General features: G+C 43.0%; 1 protein-coding gene and 2 non-coding genes across 6 annotated transcripts in view; all 3 read right to left on the reverse strand.

Moving 5' to 3' along the window:
• Positions 1 to 17616, reverse strand: part of OCLN (occludin) — a 47018-nt gene extending 29402 nt beyond the window's left edge. The window contains exons 1-4 of one of the 4 annotated variants that reach the window (XM_005221440.5): positions 17263 to 17324; positions 10071 to 10186; positions 6140 to 6818; positions 2870 to 3031 (exon numbers count right to left, since the gene is read on the reverse strand). In XM_005221440.5, coding sequence (XP_005221497.1) covers positions 2870 to 3031; positions 6140 to 6818; positions 10071 to 10120 — 891 coding nt within the window. In that variant the 5' untranslated portion in view covers positions 10121 to 10186; positions 17263 to 17324. 4 annotated transcript variants of the gene reach the window in all.
• MIR7858 (microRNA mir-7858) lies at positions 4264 to 4322 on the reverse strand. Its single transcript, NR_107838.1, has one exon. It is a non-coding gene; the product is annotated as a microRNA mir-7858 (primary transcript).
• On the reverse strand, positions 5243 to 5299 carry MIR11986B (microRNA mir-11986b). The gene has a single exon (NR_162290.1). It is a non-coding gene; the product is annotated as a microRNA mir-11986b (primary transcript).
• Positions 17617 to 21281: the final 3665 nt, after the last annotated feature.

The following is a 21281-nucleotide window of genomic DNA, read 5'->3' on the forward strand; positions in this document are numbered from 1 at the left end:
CCCATCTCTTTCAGAATTTTCCACAGTTTATTGTGATCCACACAGTCAAAGGCTTTGGCGTAGTCAATAAAGCAGAAATAGATATTTTTCTGGAACTCTCTTGCTTTTTCCATGATCCAGCGGATGTTGGCAATTTGATCTCTCGTTCCTCTGCCTTTTCTAAAACCAACTTGAACATCTGGAAGTTCACAGTTCACGTATTGCTGAAGCCTGGCTTGGAGAATTTTGAGCGCTACTTTGCTATATGTCTTACTTATATATATAGGTCTTACTTATCCATAATTAGAATTCAAATTTTAATTATCACGTAGTACAAGTTATTAATTTAGATTCTCTTCCATTATTTCAAGTGGAGGTTATTTTTATGATATTAATTTTTAATAACCAAAAAGAAAAAATACTAGTCCGCTCCACTGTCAGGCACTGTAGATGCAGCATCAAACGTTTCCACTTGGGCAGCTATGTTATCGGAGTGAAACCCACTGGAGCAGAATTATTGCGTAAGAGTGGAGAAAAGAGAGTAAGTGTCTGCATCTGGTTGTGGACATAAACTCAGGCAAAAATGAAAATGAGGGGCTGAGTTCAGCAAAGCACACCTGAGCAGGTGAGGGACAGAGAAAAATGGAAGGAAAAACACAATACCTGTAGCTTAAACCAAGGCCTTATTTCAAACAGCCTTTCTTAGACGCTTCAGTTGGGAAAACAAGGGAAAAGGAAATGAGGAATTTAAGTGATTAGGTTTTGCATGAAACATTAGTGTGTTCAAAGTCTCACATCTGCTATTCAACAGATGATTATCTACCTTCATATGATGAAACATTTATTACTATAGACAAACTATGAAGTTCACCTGAAACAATCTATAGGCTAGCTATCAAATTTCTAGAGGTTCAGTGAGGAAGCATTATAAAAATAATGCCTTTTTAAAAATTAAAAGTCCCTTCACTTCGTCATCATCACCACCTCCCTAAGTTACTATCGCTATCTTCTGTCAAATTATCAAAAGCACCTAGAACTGATTAAACTTTCAGGACAGTAAAGTCAGATGAGAAGTCAAAGTTCCCTGGGATTGTAATATCTCTGGCCCTGGTCTCTCCTGAGTCACTTTTTAGGCTCTCGAAACCTTAAGTAAACAAATCCAACAGCCAGTGAAAACTGACACACCCAGAAACTCTCAGCGAAACCCTGACTTCACAGTTCACAACAGACTGTCCTAGTCCCTCTATAGGTGGCTTTGCCTGGAGCTAAAGGTCAAAAGAAAACAATCGCCAACACCCTCACAAGTCATGGGGGGAAAAATGAGAAAAACAAGCAGCAGGCTTCCAGGAGAGGTCAGGAACACAGGCATCCACAGACCATACCTTCTGATTTTCCTGACTGCTTTGTCTTAGTACCTCCACTAGGAAATTTCATCTACATTCCTAAATTTCTTCAAATATCAGGTACACAGTATGCAAGAGCTAGGAGCCTTCCAGATGATCAGTATCTCCACCCTAGACCTGACCAGCAGGATGCACCCTCAACCCACTCCGCTCTGCTCCCACTGGCCAAAACCAACCTATCCTGGAACCAGAATCCAGGAGTCTCAACTAACCTTCATGGCAAGAAACAAATCTGCTCAAAGAAACCAAGGAAGGCAGTTTCTGAGGCTGCTCTCTCAAGAACATCATAACACAGCATTTCCAAGAAACAAAGCTTGGAACATCCCTAAAAACAGGTTAGTTAGCTATCAGTGTTACGACCAGGGGTCTTGGCCTCCTTAACTAAAAAAAAAAAAAAAAAAGATCACAGACAAGAAATTCAGACAAGGCTTTACTGGGGCCCCTGCTACAGTAGGGGGAGCAAAAACAAATAACTGGTTCCCCTGCTTGCCTGATTCTTGAGGGGGTGGTGGGCTTAGTCTTCAAATGGAGTGAGGGTAGGGTGTATCCCAGGGTCGAGTCAGAGGGGTTGCTGAGGTGGTTTGCCCACCGCTTAGGTGGTGCTATGTGCAGGGGCCTGTGCAATACCAGGCTATTGCTCCTGACCCTCTGCTTTTGCTCCAGGCTCCTCAAAAACAGCAGTTGGGTTTTTTGGTTTCTTTGTGTCCATTGTCCAGAATCTGCCCCAACTGTGCATGCATGCAGTTATTTTTAGTCCCAGATAATTCCTATTTTGTTGCTCCAGGAGAGATGTGTCTAGGTGCAAGCACTGCAGCAAAGGGCCCTAAGTCCCAGTTTATCTCATCAGTAACATGCATTTGTGAGGTATTTTTGGTAAGAGAGACTTTCTACACTTTCACATCATTTAGGAAGCCACCTACTGGTAGCATTAACAGTATATGCCAAAAAAAAAACCAGAACCTGCCGTAATCTCTGCCTTCACTAAAGTATTTCATATATCTATGTTAGTGCTTCTGAGTCACCAGGCTGTTCTCCATGTAAAAGGTTTAAAGATTTCCCACCTGCCACCACCCTAAAAACACCCTTGCGGATCTTGACCGAAGACCCTGCTTCCCTCCAAAACGATTAGCAAGAAAATAAAAGCGAAGGGGAGAGGAGTTGTTTTCGTTCTTCAAAGCCACGTACGTTTTTTTGTCCCTCGTGATTCCTTAAAAGCCATTTCTGCTCAGGGCCTAGATCCACTTCTTAGAAACAGAAATCTGGCTTTTTACCTCGGAGTAAATCCATGTCCACTCACCCCACTTTATTAATGTTCAAAGTAAAACCTGAGGCCTCCACTTTTGCAATATACAAAGACAATAATTCTAAGAATAAAGTTTCACAAAGCACACTAGATCAAATTTAAAGGCAGATCTGGGGTGTTTATAGGGAAAAAAACACAAAACAAAGCAAAACTGGATGTTTACTGACTTTCATAAAACACTTACCCACTCTTCAACATTGGGAGGCTGCTCATCATAAATACGTTCCTTGTCCCACAGAATATTTGACTTGTCATAGCAGTTCATCTTTCTTCGAGTTTTCACAGCAAAGAAAATCATTAGAGCAAAAGCCACAATAACCATGAACCCCAGTACAATGGCAATGGCCTAAAAAGAGATTAAAGATATTGAGATATTTAGCTTTTAGTTGTTTACTTTACTCCAATCCAACTCTACAAATACCTAAGGCCCTACTAACTAGCTTAACTGCTCTAAAACTGATACAAATGGTTACATTGTAAGACTGCAAAACCTAGCCCAAGCCACATGGGTTAAGGCTAGCAAAACACACAGGGACACACATACACACAGAGACACACACACACCTCAACCATGAGTCAATCCTTGGAATAATGATCCCTGTTTTAGAATTATAGAAAACTAGTTCTAAAGTCTGAGAACTAGGGGCCATATTTTCATAAATAGAGGATAATGGCCAATAAATTAACTCAATCCCTGGCATACTTCTAAAGGGTTTTGAAAAATGTTATTCACAGAAGTTGTTTCAAATATCCAGTCATGCTTACATAGTCTTGTTCATAACACATGCTTGGCTCAACTTTTTACACTGAATGTAACCTTCAGTCCAAAGAGAATCTGCCTTACCATAAATAATGCAGACATAATCTAACCAAGCTATAAATTAAAGAAAATGGGCTGATAATTCATTTAGTCTGTTAGTTTTCTCTGTTTTGGGTGTCTTTTGTGTACTTACTAGAAGGACCTGTGACAAGGAAACCCTACCTCTGACAGTTCTAGTGTCTGACAGGTATGTTACATGGTATACTGGCCTGGAGGCACTTAGAGTTGAACAGGTACCAGAACTCTGGTCTGAATGTCTGCTAAGAGGAAGCTCTCTCTGTAGCTGGTCTAACAGTCATAACCTTTTTCAAAGAATAGAGGTTTCAGGTAGTCAGAGAACTAAGAAGGATGACAGTATGGTAAGACCCTCAGGCCTATTTACCAAATGTCAACAACAAATACTCTGAAACCTACATTTCAGTCTTCAAAATAATGGTAGCCATTGGAGAAGGTCTAGCCCCGAGAAGTGACTCATTCAGGTAAAGAACGAAAACTCCTGGGTCAGTGTAAGGAGAAAACAAAGCAAAAAAGGTTAGTAACTTAGAAACACTTTAATTAGAATGACGCATGGTTATAGAAGGCAGGCTTTACAACCGCACCTGTACATTTGAATCACCTAACAGCTTTTTGAAATACTGACTTAAACAACGAAAGTTAGCAAACAGTTTTAAAAGAAAGTAAAGAAGACCCAAGTAAATGGAAAGACACCCTATGTTCACGAAGCAGGAGACATTATAAAGATGACAATTCTTCTCCCAGCTAAGATTTTGAAGAATTGCGTTGATCTACAAATTCAAAGCAATCTTTCCAAATCCTAGCTGGCTTTTTTTTGCAGAAATGGGCAGGGTGATCCTAAAACACATATGAAAATACAAGAGACCTAGAATCTAAACCACAAAATCATGAAAAATAAGGACAAATTTGGAGGACCACCACTTCAAAATTGATGACAAAGCTGTAGCAATCAAGGAGTGTGGTACTGACTTAAGAACAGAAACACAGGTTAATGGAAACAAGTTGAGAGTCTAGAAATAAATCATCACATTTATGGTCAATTCATTTTTGACAAAGGCATGAAAATAACTCAATGGAGAGTTATTTCAATAAATAATACTAAGACAACTGGATATCCACATGCAAGAAATGCTGGACCCCTCCCTTACGATGTGACCCACGTTAACTCAAATTATAAAACTCTTGGAAGAAAACATCACAGTAAATCTTTGTGACCTTGAATTAGGCAAAGTGTTTTTAGACAACACCAAAAGCACAAGCAACAAAGAAAAATCAGATCTCATCGAAATGAAAAACTTTTGTGCAAAGAGCATCATCTAGATGTAAAATGGAGAGAAAAACTTATAAGGGACTTGTAGCCAAATAAAATTTCTCACAACTCAATAATGAAAATCCAAATACCCCCACTAAAAAACAAAGATTCTGAATTACCATTTCTCCAAAGAAGATATACTAATGGCCAATAAGCCCAAGAAAATATCATTAGCTATCAAGGAAATGCAAATCAAAACCAGTATCACTTCACACTCATTGGCATCAGTTCAGCTCAGCTGCTCAGTCGTTTCTCTTTGTAACCCCATGGACTGCAGCACGCCAGGCTTCCCTGTCCATCACCAACTCCCAGCTCAAACTCATGTCCATCAAGTTGGTGATGCCATCCAACCATCTCATCCTCTGTTGGCCCCTTCTCCTCCTGCCTTCAATCTTTCTCAGCATCAGGGTCTCTTCCAATGAGTTAGTTCTTCGCATCAGTGCCCAAAGGACTAACTCATTGGAAAAGACCCTGACGCTGGGAGGGTTAGCATGGTTAGAATCAAACAGAAAAACAATGCTGCTGAGGCTGTGGAGAAATTGGAATCTTCGTACATTTCTGGTAAATGTGTAATCATGCAACCTCTTTGGAGAAGAATGTGATAGTTTCTCTAAAGTTTAAATGAAGAGTTTCCATAAGACCCATCAATTCTGCCCCTAAGTATATACTAAACTCAAGTCACATAAAAACAGGTTTCACACAAAAGTTCAGAGCATTATTCATAACAGCCGAAATACAGCCAAATGCCTATCAGCCAACAATAAAGAAAATGTGGTATATGCACACAATGGAATAGCATTCAGCAATAAAAAGGAATGAAGCACTGGTATATACTATATATGGATGAACATTAGAACATTATTGCTGAGTGAAAGAAGCCAGTCATAAAGAAAACACATACTGTACGATTCTGCTTATATGAAATATCCAGAAGAGGCAAATCTCTAGAAAAGGACTAGTGGTTTCTGGATCTGGGGACGGTTAGGGAAATGAGGAGTGCCTGCTCATGAGGATGGGGTCTCTTTCTAGGGCCGGGAAAGTGTTCTAAGATGAACTGTGGTGACAGTTGCACAACTCTGTGAATATACTAGAAACAAGTGAACTGTACTTTAAGTGGAAGAATTAGATGGTATGTGAATTATACCTTAAAGGACACACAGCCCTTCTCTCAGATTCTGATTTAAACAGCAGTGGGGCCATGGCATCACTACTTTTTTAAACATTCCCAAGTGAATCTATTAAGCATCCCAAGATGAGAACCTCTGACCCAAGGAAAGAGGGGAGGAAAAAAACAAAACTACTCCTACCTCCTGGGGATCCACCACACAGTAGTGATATAAATATTGATCCACGTAGAGTCCAGTAGCTGCAGGTGTATAAAACTGGTTGCAGAGGGCATATATCTGTGAACTGTAGAGAGACCCAGAGGCCTGGGCAGTTGGATTGACTCCCATTATATAGACAATTGTGGCAATAAACATCATAATGCCCAGGACGGCGGTCACTATTATCACAGTCAAATAATACCTTCTTGTTCTAGATATGCCTGACCTTACAACGCTGGTAACAAATATCACCAATGCAGCAATGAAACAAAAGGCAGCCATGGCCAGCAGGAATCCCTTTGCCGCTCTGGGATCTGTATAGCCTGTTCCATAGCCATAACCATAGCCATAGCCGTAGCCATAGCCACTTCCGTAGCTACCAAAGGCACTTCCTGCATAAGGGTAGTTAACACCAGCTCCCATTAAGGTTCCATAGCCTCTGTCCCAGGCAAGAGTGGAGGCAACACAGGCGAAAATGGCGATGCACATCACGATAACAAGCATAGACAGGATCCGAATTACTCCGGGAGGAGAGGTCCATTTGTAGAAGTGGAGAATTTCATCTTCCGGGTAGAAGGAATATGCTGGCTGAGAGAGCATTGGTCGAACGTGCATCTCTCCACTATATATGTCATTGCTTGGTGTGTAGTGATTAGGTTTGCTGAAATGCACACAAAAACAATTTTAAGTTAGCACTTTTTAGCGGTAAGCAGAAAGAACATATAAAAGTACCTGGAATAATTTAAACAAACCGTTGGCAAAGGAAACTATTATTTGTACTGCCCCACTGCAGTGGGGCAATTTGTGTCTCCCCACCCTTCCCAAATCAAGTATCAAAATCCTAACACTCAATGTAATGGTATTAGAAGGTGGGGTCTTTGGGAAGTAATTAGGTCATGAGGGTGGAGCTCTCATGAATGGGATTAGTGCCCTTATAAAAAGGGCCCTAGAGAGCCTGCTCACCCCTTCTACAATGTGAGGATTCAAGAAGTTGGCAGTCTGCAATCTGGAAGAGGGCCTCCACCAGCACCTGCCTTTGGACTTCCAGCCGCTGAACTGTGAGAATAAATTTCTGATGCCACCCAGTCTATGATACTCTACTACAGATATCCCCAGCAGACTCAGACACCCACTGAACAGTAAAGGTATCTGTGCAGACACATCAGCATCACCTGGAGGGTTTGCTGGCCCTCATCCCCAGAATTGCTTAGTCTGCAGGTCTGGAGTAGAAGTTTCCAGATGCTGCTGATGCTACATTGTGAATGACTGCTTAGTTTCTATGGAGCAGAGGTTCTCAAGTTCTACACTTGAGAATCACCCAGGGAATGTGTAAAATCCCCAGAAATAGCACTCCAGACCAGTTAAATCATAATCGCTGGGGATGGGACCTAGGCAGTTGAGAACAATGGCATCAATCCTTTCCCTTTGTGGATGGAGACCAGTTCCTTTAGACGTGACACCTGCACTGGCCCACACTGGTCAGTTTCTGGCTGCCTAGCTCTCTTCCTTAAGAAAGCATATTTATTCCCTTATTCATTTTAGCAGCTATTTACTGGAGCCGCCAGGCCGACACATCTTGGGCTCTGTGCCAGGCACTGCAAACAAAACAACAGACAGGAAAGCCTCAGTCCAGGCCCCTCACAGAGTGCTCCTCACCAAGTTTAATGTCTTACCGCCCTGCCCCTCATTGGCAGGGCAGTAAGACATTAAACAAATTACTACGTGAGCTGCTGCCAGTTAAGGCAAGACCTACAAAGTAGATGAAACGTTAATGAGGGCTCATTAAGATGATGGCTAATGAGATCTTGAATCTTTTTTTATGAAAATACCCTGCGAACTCCAGTAATTTAACCATAAACACACAGCAGCCTGTAACAGACACACTAACGTGTGGACAACTGAATCTAAAAACTGTGGGCCCTGGGGAGATAAATTCAATTCCTAAAATGACTAAAGCCCCTTTTGTTTTTGCCCTTATTTCCACAAACCATCTTCCACATGCCAAAGGAGATAGCTTCCTACTGGAGGCTTCTCACCATGAGAATTAGATGAATTACTTGAGTATATGAGAATGAAAAGGAAATGGAGAAACTGGAGAACACTGAAAATGTGAAGAAAATTCTGTACCACATTCTACTTGGGTATTCGGGTTGTGTCCATTTAGGGCTGTCACGAACAGCATAGCTCTAACACAATCTCCTACTTAAATCCTGGTACACAAAGCCACTTTTTTTAGGGTATATACCCAGGAGCAGAATTTCTGGATCAAACTTTTAAAATTTTCAGCTCTACTAGACAATGTCAAACTGTTTTCCAAAAATGATTGTATCACTTATAATTCCATTAACTGTGTAATGTTCACAGAAACATTGCTTATGATAATCTCAAATTGGAAACAGTCTGAACATCTACCCAGAGTGCCATGGAGGACTGTGGTAGAGCCTCACGATAGGATGCTACAGAGCTGTGCTAATATGGCAGCCACTAGCCCAACAGACAGATGGGACACTTGAAATATGGCTGGTCCAGACTGAGACGTGCTGTGAAGGGCAAAACACACAGTGCTCGTCCTGTGAAGAATCTGACATCGGGAAGAGAAAACCCCAGTATCGACTACATACTTCAGGTGACGTGTCAGTAGAGGTTCATCAGCTGGAACAAACACACCGCTCTGGTGGGAAATATTAATAGTGGGGGAGGCTGTGCATGTGTAGGGGCAGGGAAATCTCTATGTCTTCCTCTCAGTTTTGCTGTGAACCCAGAACTGCTCCAAAAAATAAAGATTATGAGGACATGGAAAACATACCAAGTGAAAGAATTCAGTCACAAAAGACCAAACATTGTAAGATTCCGTTTATATAACATGTCCAGAATGGACACATCCAGAAACAAAGTGGGCTTGGTGGTTGCCTAGTCCTGGGGGGAACCAGAGAGTGCTACTGGACAGAGGGGTTTCTTTGGGAAGGGGATGATGAAAATGTGCTAAAACCAACTGTGGTGAAGGGATACACTAAAACCAATGGACCGCCCGTTCTAAATGGGTGAACCGTACAGTGGGTGAATTCTCTCTCAATAAACATGCTATTTGAAAACCTGACTACTGCCAACAGTCATCTAAACAAGGCACTGAGGACGTCCCTGGTGGCTCAGTGGTGCAGAATCCACCTGCCAATGCAGGAGCCATGGGTAAAAATCCCTGATCTGGGAGGATCCCACATGGCAGGCGGCAACTAAGCCTACGCACCACGACTGCTGCGCCGGCGCTCTAGAGCCCGGAGCCCCAACTCCTGAGCCCACGTGCCTCAACTACTGAAACCCGCACACCCTAGAGCCCGCGCCCCACAACAAGAGGAACCCCCACAATGAGAAGCCTGCTCGCCACCGGCAGAGAGCAGCCCCTGCTTGCTGCAACCAGAGAAAAGCCCTCTCAGCAGTGAAGACCCAGCACAGACAAAAACAAACAAACAAGGCATTACTATGGAAGCTTCATACCATTTTTTAAAAACAAATATACACACAAATATAAGCTCAGAATATATTGTAGCAACAATGAAAAAACAAGTGACAATGGCTCCCACTGCAGAAAAAAACTGTCATCTTGGAAGTTGAAGGTAAGAGGGGAGCTCACTCTTCACTGAATACCCTTTGGTTCAATTTGATTTTACAAATCCACGTCATTTTACTTTTAAAGCAAACACGTAACAGATGAAAGTTTCAACTACACACTTTTTTTAACATGTAATAGACTTTTAAAAAAGAAAAAGGAGGAACTCCCTGGCTGTTCAGCAGTTAGGACTGTGCTCTCACTTCCTGCCAAGGGCCCGAGTTCAATTCCTGGTTGGGAAACTATTAATAAAATCTCACAAGCAAGGCCTTAAAAAAAAAAAAAAGAAAGAATTACATATTTACTTACAATTCATCAGGTCTATAAGGAGGTGGACTTTCAAAAGGCCTGGATGACATGGCTGGTGTCAGTGGTCACTTGATCTTCAGGATGAGCACTGCCGGAGCCTCCTGAGATCAGCCAATCTAAGCAACACAAGTAGGGTAATGACATTACTACTGAGCTCGGTTTCCTTGCATCACTAAGAAAACGAATAACAGCAATCTCAAATGATGTCTCACTCCATGGTTATTTCTCTTGTCCTTCCCACTGTCATTTTTGCACATTAGACCATGAATTCTTTGAGCATAAGAAATCACTAGGGTAGGAATCATTCGGGCTTCCCTGGTGGCTCAGTGGTAAAGAATCCACCTGCCAACGCAAGAGACACAGGTTTGATCCCCGGGTCAGGAAGATTCCCTAGACAAGGACATGGCAGCCCACTCCAGCATTCTTACCTGGGAAATTCCATGGACAGAGGAGCCTGGTAGACTACAGTCCATGGGGTCACAAAGAGTCAGACACAACTTAGCAACTGAACAACATCCTCAAGGAATCATCTGGCCTGGTAGTCCTCAGAGCACCTAACGTTATGCTCTGCACATCACTGGCATACGAATATAGCTTAAACTTGAAATTATAAGTTCCAGCAATGAAAATTTCACAAAGCTGTTGATAGTAATAGGTAAAAATGGTGTTTTAAAAAAACAGTCATTGAAGAACACAAAGATGTATAAACATAAATTTCTTAAAAGACATTTATTCTATCTCATTACTTTTCAAAGTTCATAGAAAATGAGAATGCATATGAAAATGCAAATACAGTTGTGTCTAGCATATTCTAGCCCTTCAATGTTAACTAAAGCATAGTCTGGTTTAAAAGTATGCTTCTTCTGTCATTTAAAAGGGTTACAAAAGCATCTAAGAATCTAGGATTGTGGACATTTTCTGCTTATCTCCTTTTCCTAGTCTTCAAAATGGAATATAATTTTCAAAAAAGAAAAAACATCAAACATACACTGTATGAGAGTCCTGTTCACTAAGAGAAAAGCAGAATAATTTTGTTCTAAAAATCCCTCAAAGCAAAAATTCCTGAACAACTGAGAGGCAATTTCACCTAATCAACAAGGATTTATTAAGTACCTACACAGCACCACAGGCGCGTGGAAGTTAAGTATGAGACCAAGTTCTCCTGAAGGTAACGCACCAAGAAAACAGCAACTGCAACAGGCGTTATTTAGGACTATGTGACTAAGAGCAGTTTGGAGATAACAGGGAAGACTTAGCAAGAAAGAATCAGAGGCCTGGGGGCGGACGGGAGGAAGGGCATGAACAAGATCTATAACCTGAGTAAAGTCTTTAATATTTTTTCTTTTTCAAACAAAAGGGTTGTGTAATCATATGTTACACTGTTAAGAATAGTAAATCAATTCAAACTCTTTAAACTTTGCTCTTTAAAATCAACAGCAAGTATCCTCCACACCCTTAAGAACAGTCAATCACAAATTTCTCAATAAAATATTGCCCAAATGTATTTCGGTAAAACCTCAAAGAAGAAGTATATTAAATGTTAGTAACACCAACATGATTAGCATAATTTTCCAAACACAGTGAGAGAAGACAACTTCTTCACATTCTTTTATTTCTAAAAACTGCTTTATTGAAGTATAACATAAAGAAAAATACACAAATCATAAGTGTATATGGCTCTGTAACTAGCACCCAAACACACACACACAGACAAGCAATTTACCCAAAAAGTTACAGTGCTATGAAAAAAGTCCAGATTTACTGTCTTCCTAATTGATGCTTAGAAAAAGAACTAAGGAAAACTGAATTTAAATACTATTAAATATGGCACCCTATTTCTGAAGCTGAACATCAAACTAACACACTGACCTTAGAGGAATCTTACCTCTTCTATAGCTAGGTACCCCTCATTCAAGATTATGCCAAAAATTCCAGGCTCAATGGTAGCTTCTGAAAATTCTAAATTCAGACTCAGGCTACAGTTTTAAGCTTCACCAAAAATCCAGACAATTTTGCTTTCCAAACCATTGCCTGGATTTAGAGCTTAGCTGTCATGTCTCCCCTAAGAACGAAGATTTCAAATTGTGAAGTGAATACTTTCAGAAAGTTCATTAAGAACAAGTCATGGCACATTAACTTCATTTTCTTTTTTGAGAAGGTTACCAGACTGGCAGATGAGGGGAATGCAGAGAGAATCCTGAGACTCTTGGACACATCCACTGGTACAGAGGGTAGGTGGGCAGATTTCTACTGGGCTGAATAATGGAGCCTAATTAGGATGAATGAATGCACCACTTCTGTCCACCTGGAGGGAGGTCTCTAGTCATGACCGCAGACAACATGGACAAGTGTATCCAAATTTGCAGTTGACAAGACACTGGAAAGGATAAGTAACTCATTGGCTACAAGTACATCAACATTGATCAAGGTCTCAGCAAGGCTGGAATGATGGACTAAAACAAACCAAGTGGTTTCAAAAAGCTCACAATCTGAGGGGACAAATCCTTCTTCTCTTCTGTGAGCATCGCTAACTTCCTGAGTCAAAGAGGGAGATAATCCTCTTTGGGATGGGGTAGTAGATAAGATAATGTATTAAAGAAGATGTGCAAAAGCATTTTCAGCAAGATGATTATGCTGAAAGTGAGAAATTTTAAGTGTTTAGGTACTTACGTGTACTATATTCATTTTCAAATATTGGTGGCAGGAATAAGTCATTTTAAAAATATAAAACTCAATTAAAAAAATAGTATGAGGACTAGATAAGGGAAATCTGGCTTAGTAACTATTCATTTTTAAAAGTGCATTTCCTTGGGTCTTCCCTGGCAGTCTGGGCTTCCCTGGTGGCTCAGATGGTAAAGAATCTGCCTACAATGTCCATAGGGTCACAAAGAGTGGACACAACTGAGCCACTTTCACTTTCACTTTTTTCCCTGGCAGTCCAGTGGTTAGGACTCTGTACGCCCAAAGCAGAGGGCTGCTGGGGTTAGATCTCTGGTCAGGGAACTAGATCCCACATGCAGCAACTAGGACTCGGTGCAGGAAACAAGTACATTTCCTTGATCAGAATTTCAACAAAGCTAACAAGTTATTCCAATCTCAGGCATTATTTACAGAGTTAGTGCTTAGATCTACATATGATACAGCTATTAAAAAGAAACAAACCCCTGCAGAACCCTGAAATTTGAACATCATGTTCCAACTGGGTACCTCTTCAGGAGGTAGACTAGGATTGTTAAAGATCTAGAAAAACCATGTTTTAAGACAAATGACTGGAAAAACAGGAAATGTTTGGCCTGGAGCACTCAACATTAGGAACCACTATGGCAGCCTTCAAAGAGCTGAAGAGCTGTCTTTGTAGCCCTAGAAAGAGTTCCTTAAGAAAAAAAAAAAACCTCCAGAGGGTCAGATTTCATTTCAATGTTAGGAAGTTTCTCCACACACCCTCCCAAAACAACAAATAACAATTTGACCTCATGCTGTTTCTGCAAAGCTTGTTTGGTATTTGGCGAGGTGGAGAGGCAGGACATTGGACTGGAGGGCTGACTTCTAAGGGCTCTTGCAAGGCAGCCTATGACCAAGTTCTAGGGCCATGACAATAGGAAAAAGGTCCAAGAATGTTGCCCACTGCCCAGCACAGCAACATTAACAGTATCTGGACAATAAGTGTATGCTGAGTGAAGGAAAAAGTAAAATGAGAAGTGAAAGGCCACAGGCTCTGGCAAACAGCTGAACTGGATGGAGTCAGGGCCAATTTGGAGTTGACCCTTACTGAGTATGTTAAACTTAAAGCCAGCTGATGATAAAAAAAATAAAAAGTTCTCTCTTTTAAAATGTTTACTGGCCAAAATAATCTCAGTAGATTACTGAGCTAAGATAAAAAGACCTGAAAATGCTGTGCTTCAAATTATTATTTAAAGCAAACTGTCAGTAAGTAAAAATAAATAAACATTGTATTTAAGGGCAGTCTGTTCCTTTTCGATCACGTTCCTTTCATGAATCTGCGTCTAAGGTGTTTTTAAAGTTGATATTAAATGATTCTATTTAGGTTATAGGCGTATCATTAGTAAAGGATCTAAAATTTTGAAATTAGACAGATTTTGAAATAGACTAGCTCTGTGTCAGAAACCACATTTTAAATAAGCTCTCTAGATGATTTTTTAACCACACCATACATTTTGAAAATCACTCCCTAGAATAAAGATGTCAACTCAAGGAGGGCCTTGATCTTGAGGGTTTCCTGTTTAGAACACCCAAATCTCTACATAGCAGGCATTTCCCCATCAGTTCTCAGCTCAAATTTCACCTCCTCAGAGATGTCCTCCCAGTATCTCACCCCATCCACCAATTTATTTTCAGAGCAAATTTCCCCTTTAATTATTTTTTTTCTTTTTTTAAAACTACAATCTTCTCCAGTCCAAAAGGAATACCACCTTCCCAAGCACTTAAATGTCTGTCTTGATCTTCACTCTTATTCCTGATCCTTAGATCTAGTCCCTGGTACAGAGATGTGCAATCAATATTTGATTTAGAAAACAATAGCCCATATTAGAGTTGGGATTTCAATCCAGCAGTGAATGCCTTGAAGTTCTTCACATAACTAACACCCAAGAAATAGAATCCTTCAAGTTCCACAAAAGTAGTTAAGTGCTTACAGTGTGAGGGAAAGGGAGAAAAAACTGTACAGGCATCACCCGGGGACTTGGTAGAAAAGCAGAATTCCAGGCTCCACTTTTGACCTATGAATCAGAATCTGTATTTTCAGAAGATCCTCAATGTGATTCTCAGCACATTCAAGACTGGAAAGCACGAAATTACAGAACAGCTGCAACCTGGGGGCAAATTTTTTACGAAGGTGTGACCACCATCTTTTTACTCCATTAGTTCTATAAATAGTAATACGGATGAAAAAATCCAATAAATATTCTAATCACGTAAGCCTTGAAATGCAGCTAAAGAAAACTTTCTTCTGGGAGGTCTCTCCTTGGGAAGGTGAAGGACATTGGATCAGTTACTTTATGTGGCTGAAAGCAATCTTCCATCATTTTGAAACATAAGAAATTACAGCATTATCTTTAGAAGAAAACAGAAAGTTTTACTTTTACATCAAGCAAGATGGGGAACACTTATACGAGGCCATAGGGACTAGTCAAAAGTAGAGAATTCCAGAAAAGCTCCCCAAATCTGGTTCTCCACTGGAATATCAAGAACTGTCCCTTTAATAACATACAGTCCCAGAACCTCCCTGGTGGTCCAGTGGCTAACCCTCCCTGGGTTCCATCCCTGGGCAGGGAACTAGATGCCTGCCACAACTAAGACCGAGTGCAGCCAATTAAATATTTAAATATATATATATATTCACTTTCCCTGGTGTTTACTCAGGACTTCCCTGGTGGCTCAGACGGGAAAGGCATCTGTCTACAATGAGGGAGACCCGGGTTCGAGCCCTGGTTTGGGAAGATCCCCTGGAGAAGGAAATGGCAATCCACTCTAGTACTATTGCCTGGAAAATCCCACGGACAGAAAAGCCTGTAGGCTACAGTCTATGGGGTCGCAAAGAGTCGGATACGACTGAGCGACTTAATAAGACCTAGCTTTTAGACATGCTGGGATGATTAAACGACTTAAAAGTACAAAAGGCTTTTATCACAGTGCCTTACACACAGGAGGCAATGCTCATCAACTTCCTGCATTTCCTAGAAGTTGTGGAAATATCCCTTTCCTCGCCTTCACACTCTAACAAAAGAGGCGCCGAGGAACCAAATAAATGCAAAACGACAAAAAACGACAGTGCTGCTGCTTTGTCTGCGGAGATATCAATTACTGTGGTGCCACCTTTTAAAATGTCTATTTTAAAACACCAAGAAAATATTAAATGTGTACAGTGCAAAAGAAACAGTGCTACACTAGGGAATACATAAAAAGTTTGAGAAATCTACCTCCCTCTGGGAAGAAGTCGTTTTCAATCACAAAAAAAGGTACCAGTCCCTTAATGGGGAAGGGTTTCTCTTTTCCCGGGATCTCAATAATACACCTGTTGTGCGTGAGGGCCACACCTGGAAGGCTGCCTCCTCCCCGTCCCGGGTCATTTCCCAGGTGGGCAGGTTGCCCGGCCAGCTCCACGATGCCGCCCCTCTCCCCCGACTCTGTCGCTTCACTTGGGACACTAGACAAGGGGCTCCGGGGTGCTCTCCCAACTGCAAGGGGCATCTTGACCCCTCATCCCACCTGCCCGGCACAATTCCTCCAACGTAGGCAACGTGTCGGCGGCGCGCGGGGCCGGCCCTGCCCGGGGTCGCACCCCGGGGCCGGCGGTCTGGCTAGGAGCACGTGCCGGTGTCCTGGAGCACACCGGGCAGTACGCGTCCTAGCTGGGTGAGCAGGGACCGCCCGAGGCAGGTCCACCCACCTGGTGGCGGCCTTTAGGTCAAGGGTGAGAATCCCAAGCATGAGTGGCTTCCCTGGAAATACAGCTTCATTCGAAATTAAATCCCCGCCCCGGCAGCTTAAATCCACGCGGGCTCGTAACAACTCCCCACCAAGGGGGTTGAAAACAGCCGTTCGGCCCACCCCAGGACTCCAGGAATATTGCACGGATTAAACCCTGCCACCCCTTCTCCACCTGGGATACCCAGAGGGGTGAGATGGGGGCAGATAACAACACATTCCTCCCAGAGTCCCAGCCGCCCCGCCCGGGCCAGCAAGCGGCCCCTCTAGTTTCATCCCTCAAGCTCAGGCTCTCTCCTCAGGGACAAGCGTCCCCACCCTGCCCCCCCGCCCCCAAAAAAAAAACACAAAACTGCAGCCTGGAGAGCCAGTCGCAGGATTCTGGCTGGTCACCAATCTCCCGCCGGCCCCTAAGAAAGCGAAAAGTTGCCCACGCCGCCTAGACACTGGTGGTGGCTTGAATTGTTTCAGCGGAAGGAAAAGATGGGCGGCTCCAAGCAGCCCCTCGACCCAGGAGGCAGGCTCCGAGTTGGCCGGGTGCGGCTCTCTTCGCCGCCCCGAGCCTCTCCGGCTGCCGCGAGTCCCAAGCCTGGAGCGAAACAGCCACCGAAACCACCGCGGGGCGTCCTCTCCCTGCGCCTCCCCTACCATACAGTGCACGGAGGGGCCTTGGGGCCCCAGGCCCCGCGCCCAGCTCTCACCTTCTCCCAGCGAACCAAACACGGCGGGAGCCCGGGCGTGCGCTCACCTGGAGGGCGCACCTGCCGCCTTGCAGAGAGCCTGCGCGCAGCCGGGACTCCGCTGGGGACTGAGCCCTCCGCCCCCTCTCCCCCCTCCTCCCCCCGACCCACCCTGCCCGCCTGCCCCCCGGGCATGCGCACCAACCCCCGGCCCGGGTGCGGAAAGTCCGCGGCCGGGCGCCCGGGAGCCCCACCTGCGGCTCCCCGCGAGGGCTACTCGGCGTTCCGGCCAGCTCTCCCCGGAGTCCCGCCGTCTCCGCCTGAAGAAGCAGAAAGGGGGAGGTGGACGCTAGGGAGGAGGAGTGGTATGGCGGCCTCCACCCTCCGTGACCCATTCACCTGAAACTCCGATGGGAGGGGGAAGGGAGCGGTGCAAAAGGAGGCGGGAAGAACCGGCCCTTCTCCGCACACCCTGCGGCGTCCGGCCTTAAAGGAACAGCGCGGCGTTTCGGTCCAAGTGGGCGGGGACGGAGAGCAGAGCGGTGGCGGGGGATAGGGGCTCGGGCTCCCGGCTGGGGGAGAGTGGTTCCGGACCACCCTAGAAAGCTCTCGGAGCTCTTCGGGCAGAACTGCGCAATGTTTGGCGAGTGAAACCTGGAGAGACTGTTCCTCCTAAAGTGTTCTAGGGTGCTCAGCACTTGGGCAAGAAAGGCACGACCTGACACAAAAGTTTCCTGCTTCAAAAATTTGATTAAACTTTTTTTGGAAAGAAGCAGCTAGATGTGGGAGATTTTCACATGTCATGCGTAAATTTAGGAACTGCTTCTAAATCTCTGGATCGCTAAAAAGACTGTCACTCAAGACTGGTTCAGTGAGGTTGGAAGTATTGTAGATACTGGTGATGGTAAATTTGCCATCAAAATTAAGGGTATACTACGATTTACATTATTACCATTTCAGGACCCTCTGCCCCTCCTCCCCACGTTTAACTATGACAGGACCGAGAGTCTGATTTTCAGGGGTTTTAAACGATTTGAATATTCTCTTTGGTTTAAGAGGGTTTTTTAAAAAAAAAAAGAAGCCCTAGTTCTGTGTCTCTGTTCCATTTCTTCTGGGGGCTGTTCCCAAAGGAGTGTTAAATTTAGGAAAACTCAGAGTCTACACTGAACGATGTGTACACTTATCTATATGTTGTATTTCAATTTTTTTTAATGCACTGCTGAATAGGGCAGTTTCAGTTCTTGCTATTTGAGTTCGTATTAGTTGAGTTCAGTCGCTCAGTCGTGTCTGACTCTGCGACCCCATAAATCGCAGCACGGCAGTCCGCCCTGTCCATCACCAACTCCCGGAGTTCACTCAGACTCATGTCCATCGAGTCGGTGATGCCATCCAGCCATCTCATCTTCTGTCATCCCCTTCTCCTCCTGCCTCTAATCCCTCCCAGCATCAGGGTCTTTTCCAATGAGTCAACTCTTTGCATGAGGTGGCCAAAGTATTGAAGTCTCAGCTTCAGCATCAGTCCTTCCAATGAACACCCAGGACTGATCTCCTTTGGGATGGACTGGTTGGATCTCCTTGCAGTCCAAGGGACTCTCAAGAGTCTTCTCCAACACCACAGTTCAAAAGCATCAATTCTTTGGTGCTCAGCTTTCTTCACAGTCCAACTCTCACATCCATACATGACCACAGGAAAAACCATAGCCTTGACTAGACTGACCTTTATTGGCAAAGTAATATCTCTGCATTTCAATATGCTATTTAGGTTGGTCATAACTTTCCTTCCAAGGAGTAAGCATCTTCTAATTTCATGGCTGCAATCACCATCTGCAGTGATTTTGGAGCCTCAAAAAATAAAGTCTGACACTGTTTCCCATGAATTGATGGGACCAGATGCCATGATCTTAGTTTTCTGAATGTTGAGCTTTAAGCCAACTTTTTCACTCTCCACTTTCACTTGCATCAAGAGGCTTTTGAGTTCCTCTTCACTTTCTGCCCTAAGGGTGGTGTCATCTGCATATCTGAGGTTATTGATATTTCTCCCAGCAATCTTGATTCCAGCTTGTGCTTCTTCCAGCCCAGCATTTCTCATGATGTACTCTGTATATAAGTTAAATAAGCAGGATGACAATATACAGCCTTGACGTATTCCTTTTCCTATTTGGAACCAGTCTGTTGTTCCATGTCCAGTTCTAACTGTTGCGTCCTGACCTGCATATAGGTTTCTCAAGAGGCAGGTCAGGTGGTCTGGTATTCCCATCTCTTTCAGAATTTTCCACAGTATATTGTGATCCACACAGTCAAAGGCTTTGGCATAGTCAATAAAGCAGAAATAAACCATTCAGGTATGACCTAAATCAAATCCCTTATGATTATACAGTGGAAGTGAGAAATAGATTCAAGGGACTAGATCTGATAGAATGCCTGATGAACTATGGACGGAGGTTCGTGACATTGTACAGGAGAGAGGGATCAAGACCATTCCCATGGAAAAGGAATGCAAGAAAGCAAAATGGCTGTCTGAGGAGGCCTTACAAATAGCTGTGAAAAGAAGAGAAGCAAAAAGCAAAGGAGAAAAGGAAAGATATAAGCATCTGAATGCAGAGTTCCAATGAATAGCAAGGAGAGATAAGAAAGCCTTCCTCAGCAATCAATGCAAAGAAACAGGAAAACAACAGAATGGGAAAGACTAGAGATCTCTTCAAGAAAATTAGAGATACCAAGGGAACATTTCATGCAAAGATGGGCTCAATAAAGGGACAGAAATGGTACAGACCTAACAGAAGCAGAAGATATTAAGAAGAGGTGGCAAGAATACACAGAAGAACTGTACAAAAAAGAGCTTCACGACCAAGATAATCACGATGGTGTGATCACTGACCTAGAGCCAGACATCCTGGAATGTGAAGTCAAGTGGGCCTTAGAAAGCATCACTATGAACAAAGCTAGTGGAGGTGATAGAATTCCAGTTGAGCTATTTCAAGTCCTGGAAGATGATGCTGTGAAAGTGCTGCACTGAATATGCCAGCAAATTTGGAAAACTCAGCAGTGGCCACAGGACTGGAAAAGGTCAGTTTTCATTCCAATCCCAAAGAAAGGCAATGCCAAAGAATGCTCAAACTACCGCACAGTTGCACTCATCTCACACGCTAGTAAAGAAATGCTCAAAATTCTCCAAGCCAGGCTTCAGCAATACATGAACCATGAACTTCCAGATGTTCAAGCTGGTTTTAGAAAAGGCAGAGGAACCAGAGATCAAATTGCCAACATCCGCTGGATCATGGAAGAAGCAAGAGCATTCCAGAAAAACATCTATTTCTGCTTTATTGACTATGCCAAAGCCTTTGAGTTCATATAGAAGGCTAGAATTTAGGTTTCTTAAGTCCTGCTTCACTTTGTGTTCCAACCTGGAATGTCAGCATTGCTAATAAATTTCAGTCCAATTCCACCCACTTCCCTGCCTCTAATTAAATGGTTAGAGATGTGACTCTCCCATACGTTAAATCTTAAGGCACAGTTCAATACTTAGGGAAGTAAAAGGGTTATATAAATATAAGGTATTAAAAAATGACAGCCTTAATGAGTAATTAATCTAATTGGTGTGTTTTGTGGAAGTCATTGCTACAATTACTACTGTATGACTAGGTAGCTTTTGAATGATGCAATTTAAATTAGTATTGTTAACACTGGGGAAGTCAGGTTAATCCTCTTAAGGTTCCCTGTCAGATTACTGAAATCTCTAAACATTCCACTTGGTTTATAATTAAACAAGGGAACATTTCCTAATACTCTTACATTTATAAACACGTCTATTATTTTATAGTGTACTTTTGCCATGAAATTAAAAGACACTTACTCCTTGGAAGAAAAGTTATGACCAACCTAGATAACATACTGAAAAGCAGAGACATTACTTTGCCAACAAAGGTTCGTCTAGTCAAGGCTATGGTTTTTCCTGTGGTCGTGTATGGATGTGAGAGTTGGACTGTGAAGAAAGCTGAGCACCGAAGAATTGATGCTTTTGAACTGTAGTGTTGGAGAAGACCCCAGAGAGTCCCTTGGACTGCAAGGAGATCCAACCAGTCCATTC

The sequence above is a fragment of the Bos taurus genome, chromosome 20, assembly GCF_002263795.3.
Source record: "Bos taurus isolate L1 Dominette 01449 registration number 42190680 breed Hereford chromosome 20, ARS-UCD2.0, whole genome shotgun sequence".
NCBI classification, from domain to species: Eukaryota; Metazoa; Chordata; class Mammalia; order Artiodactyla; family Bovidae; genus Bos; species Bos taurus.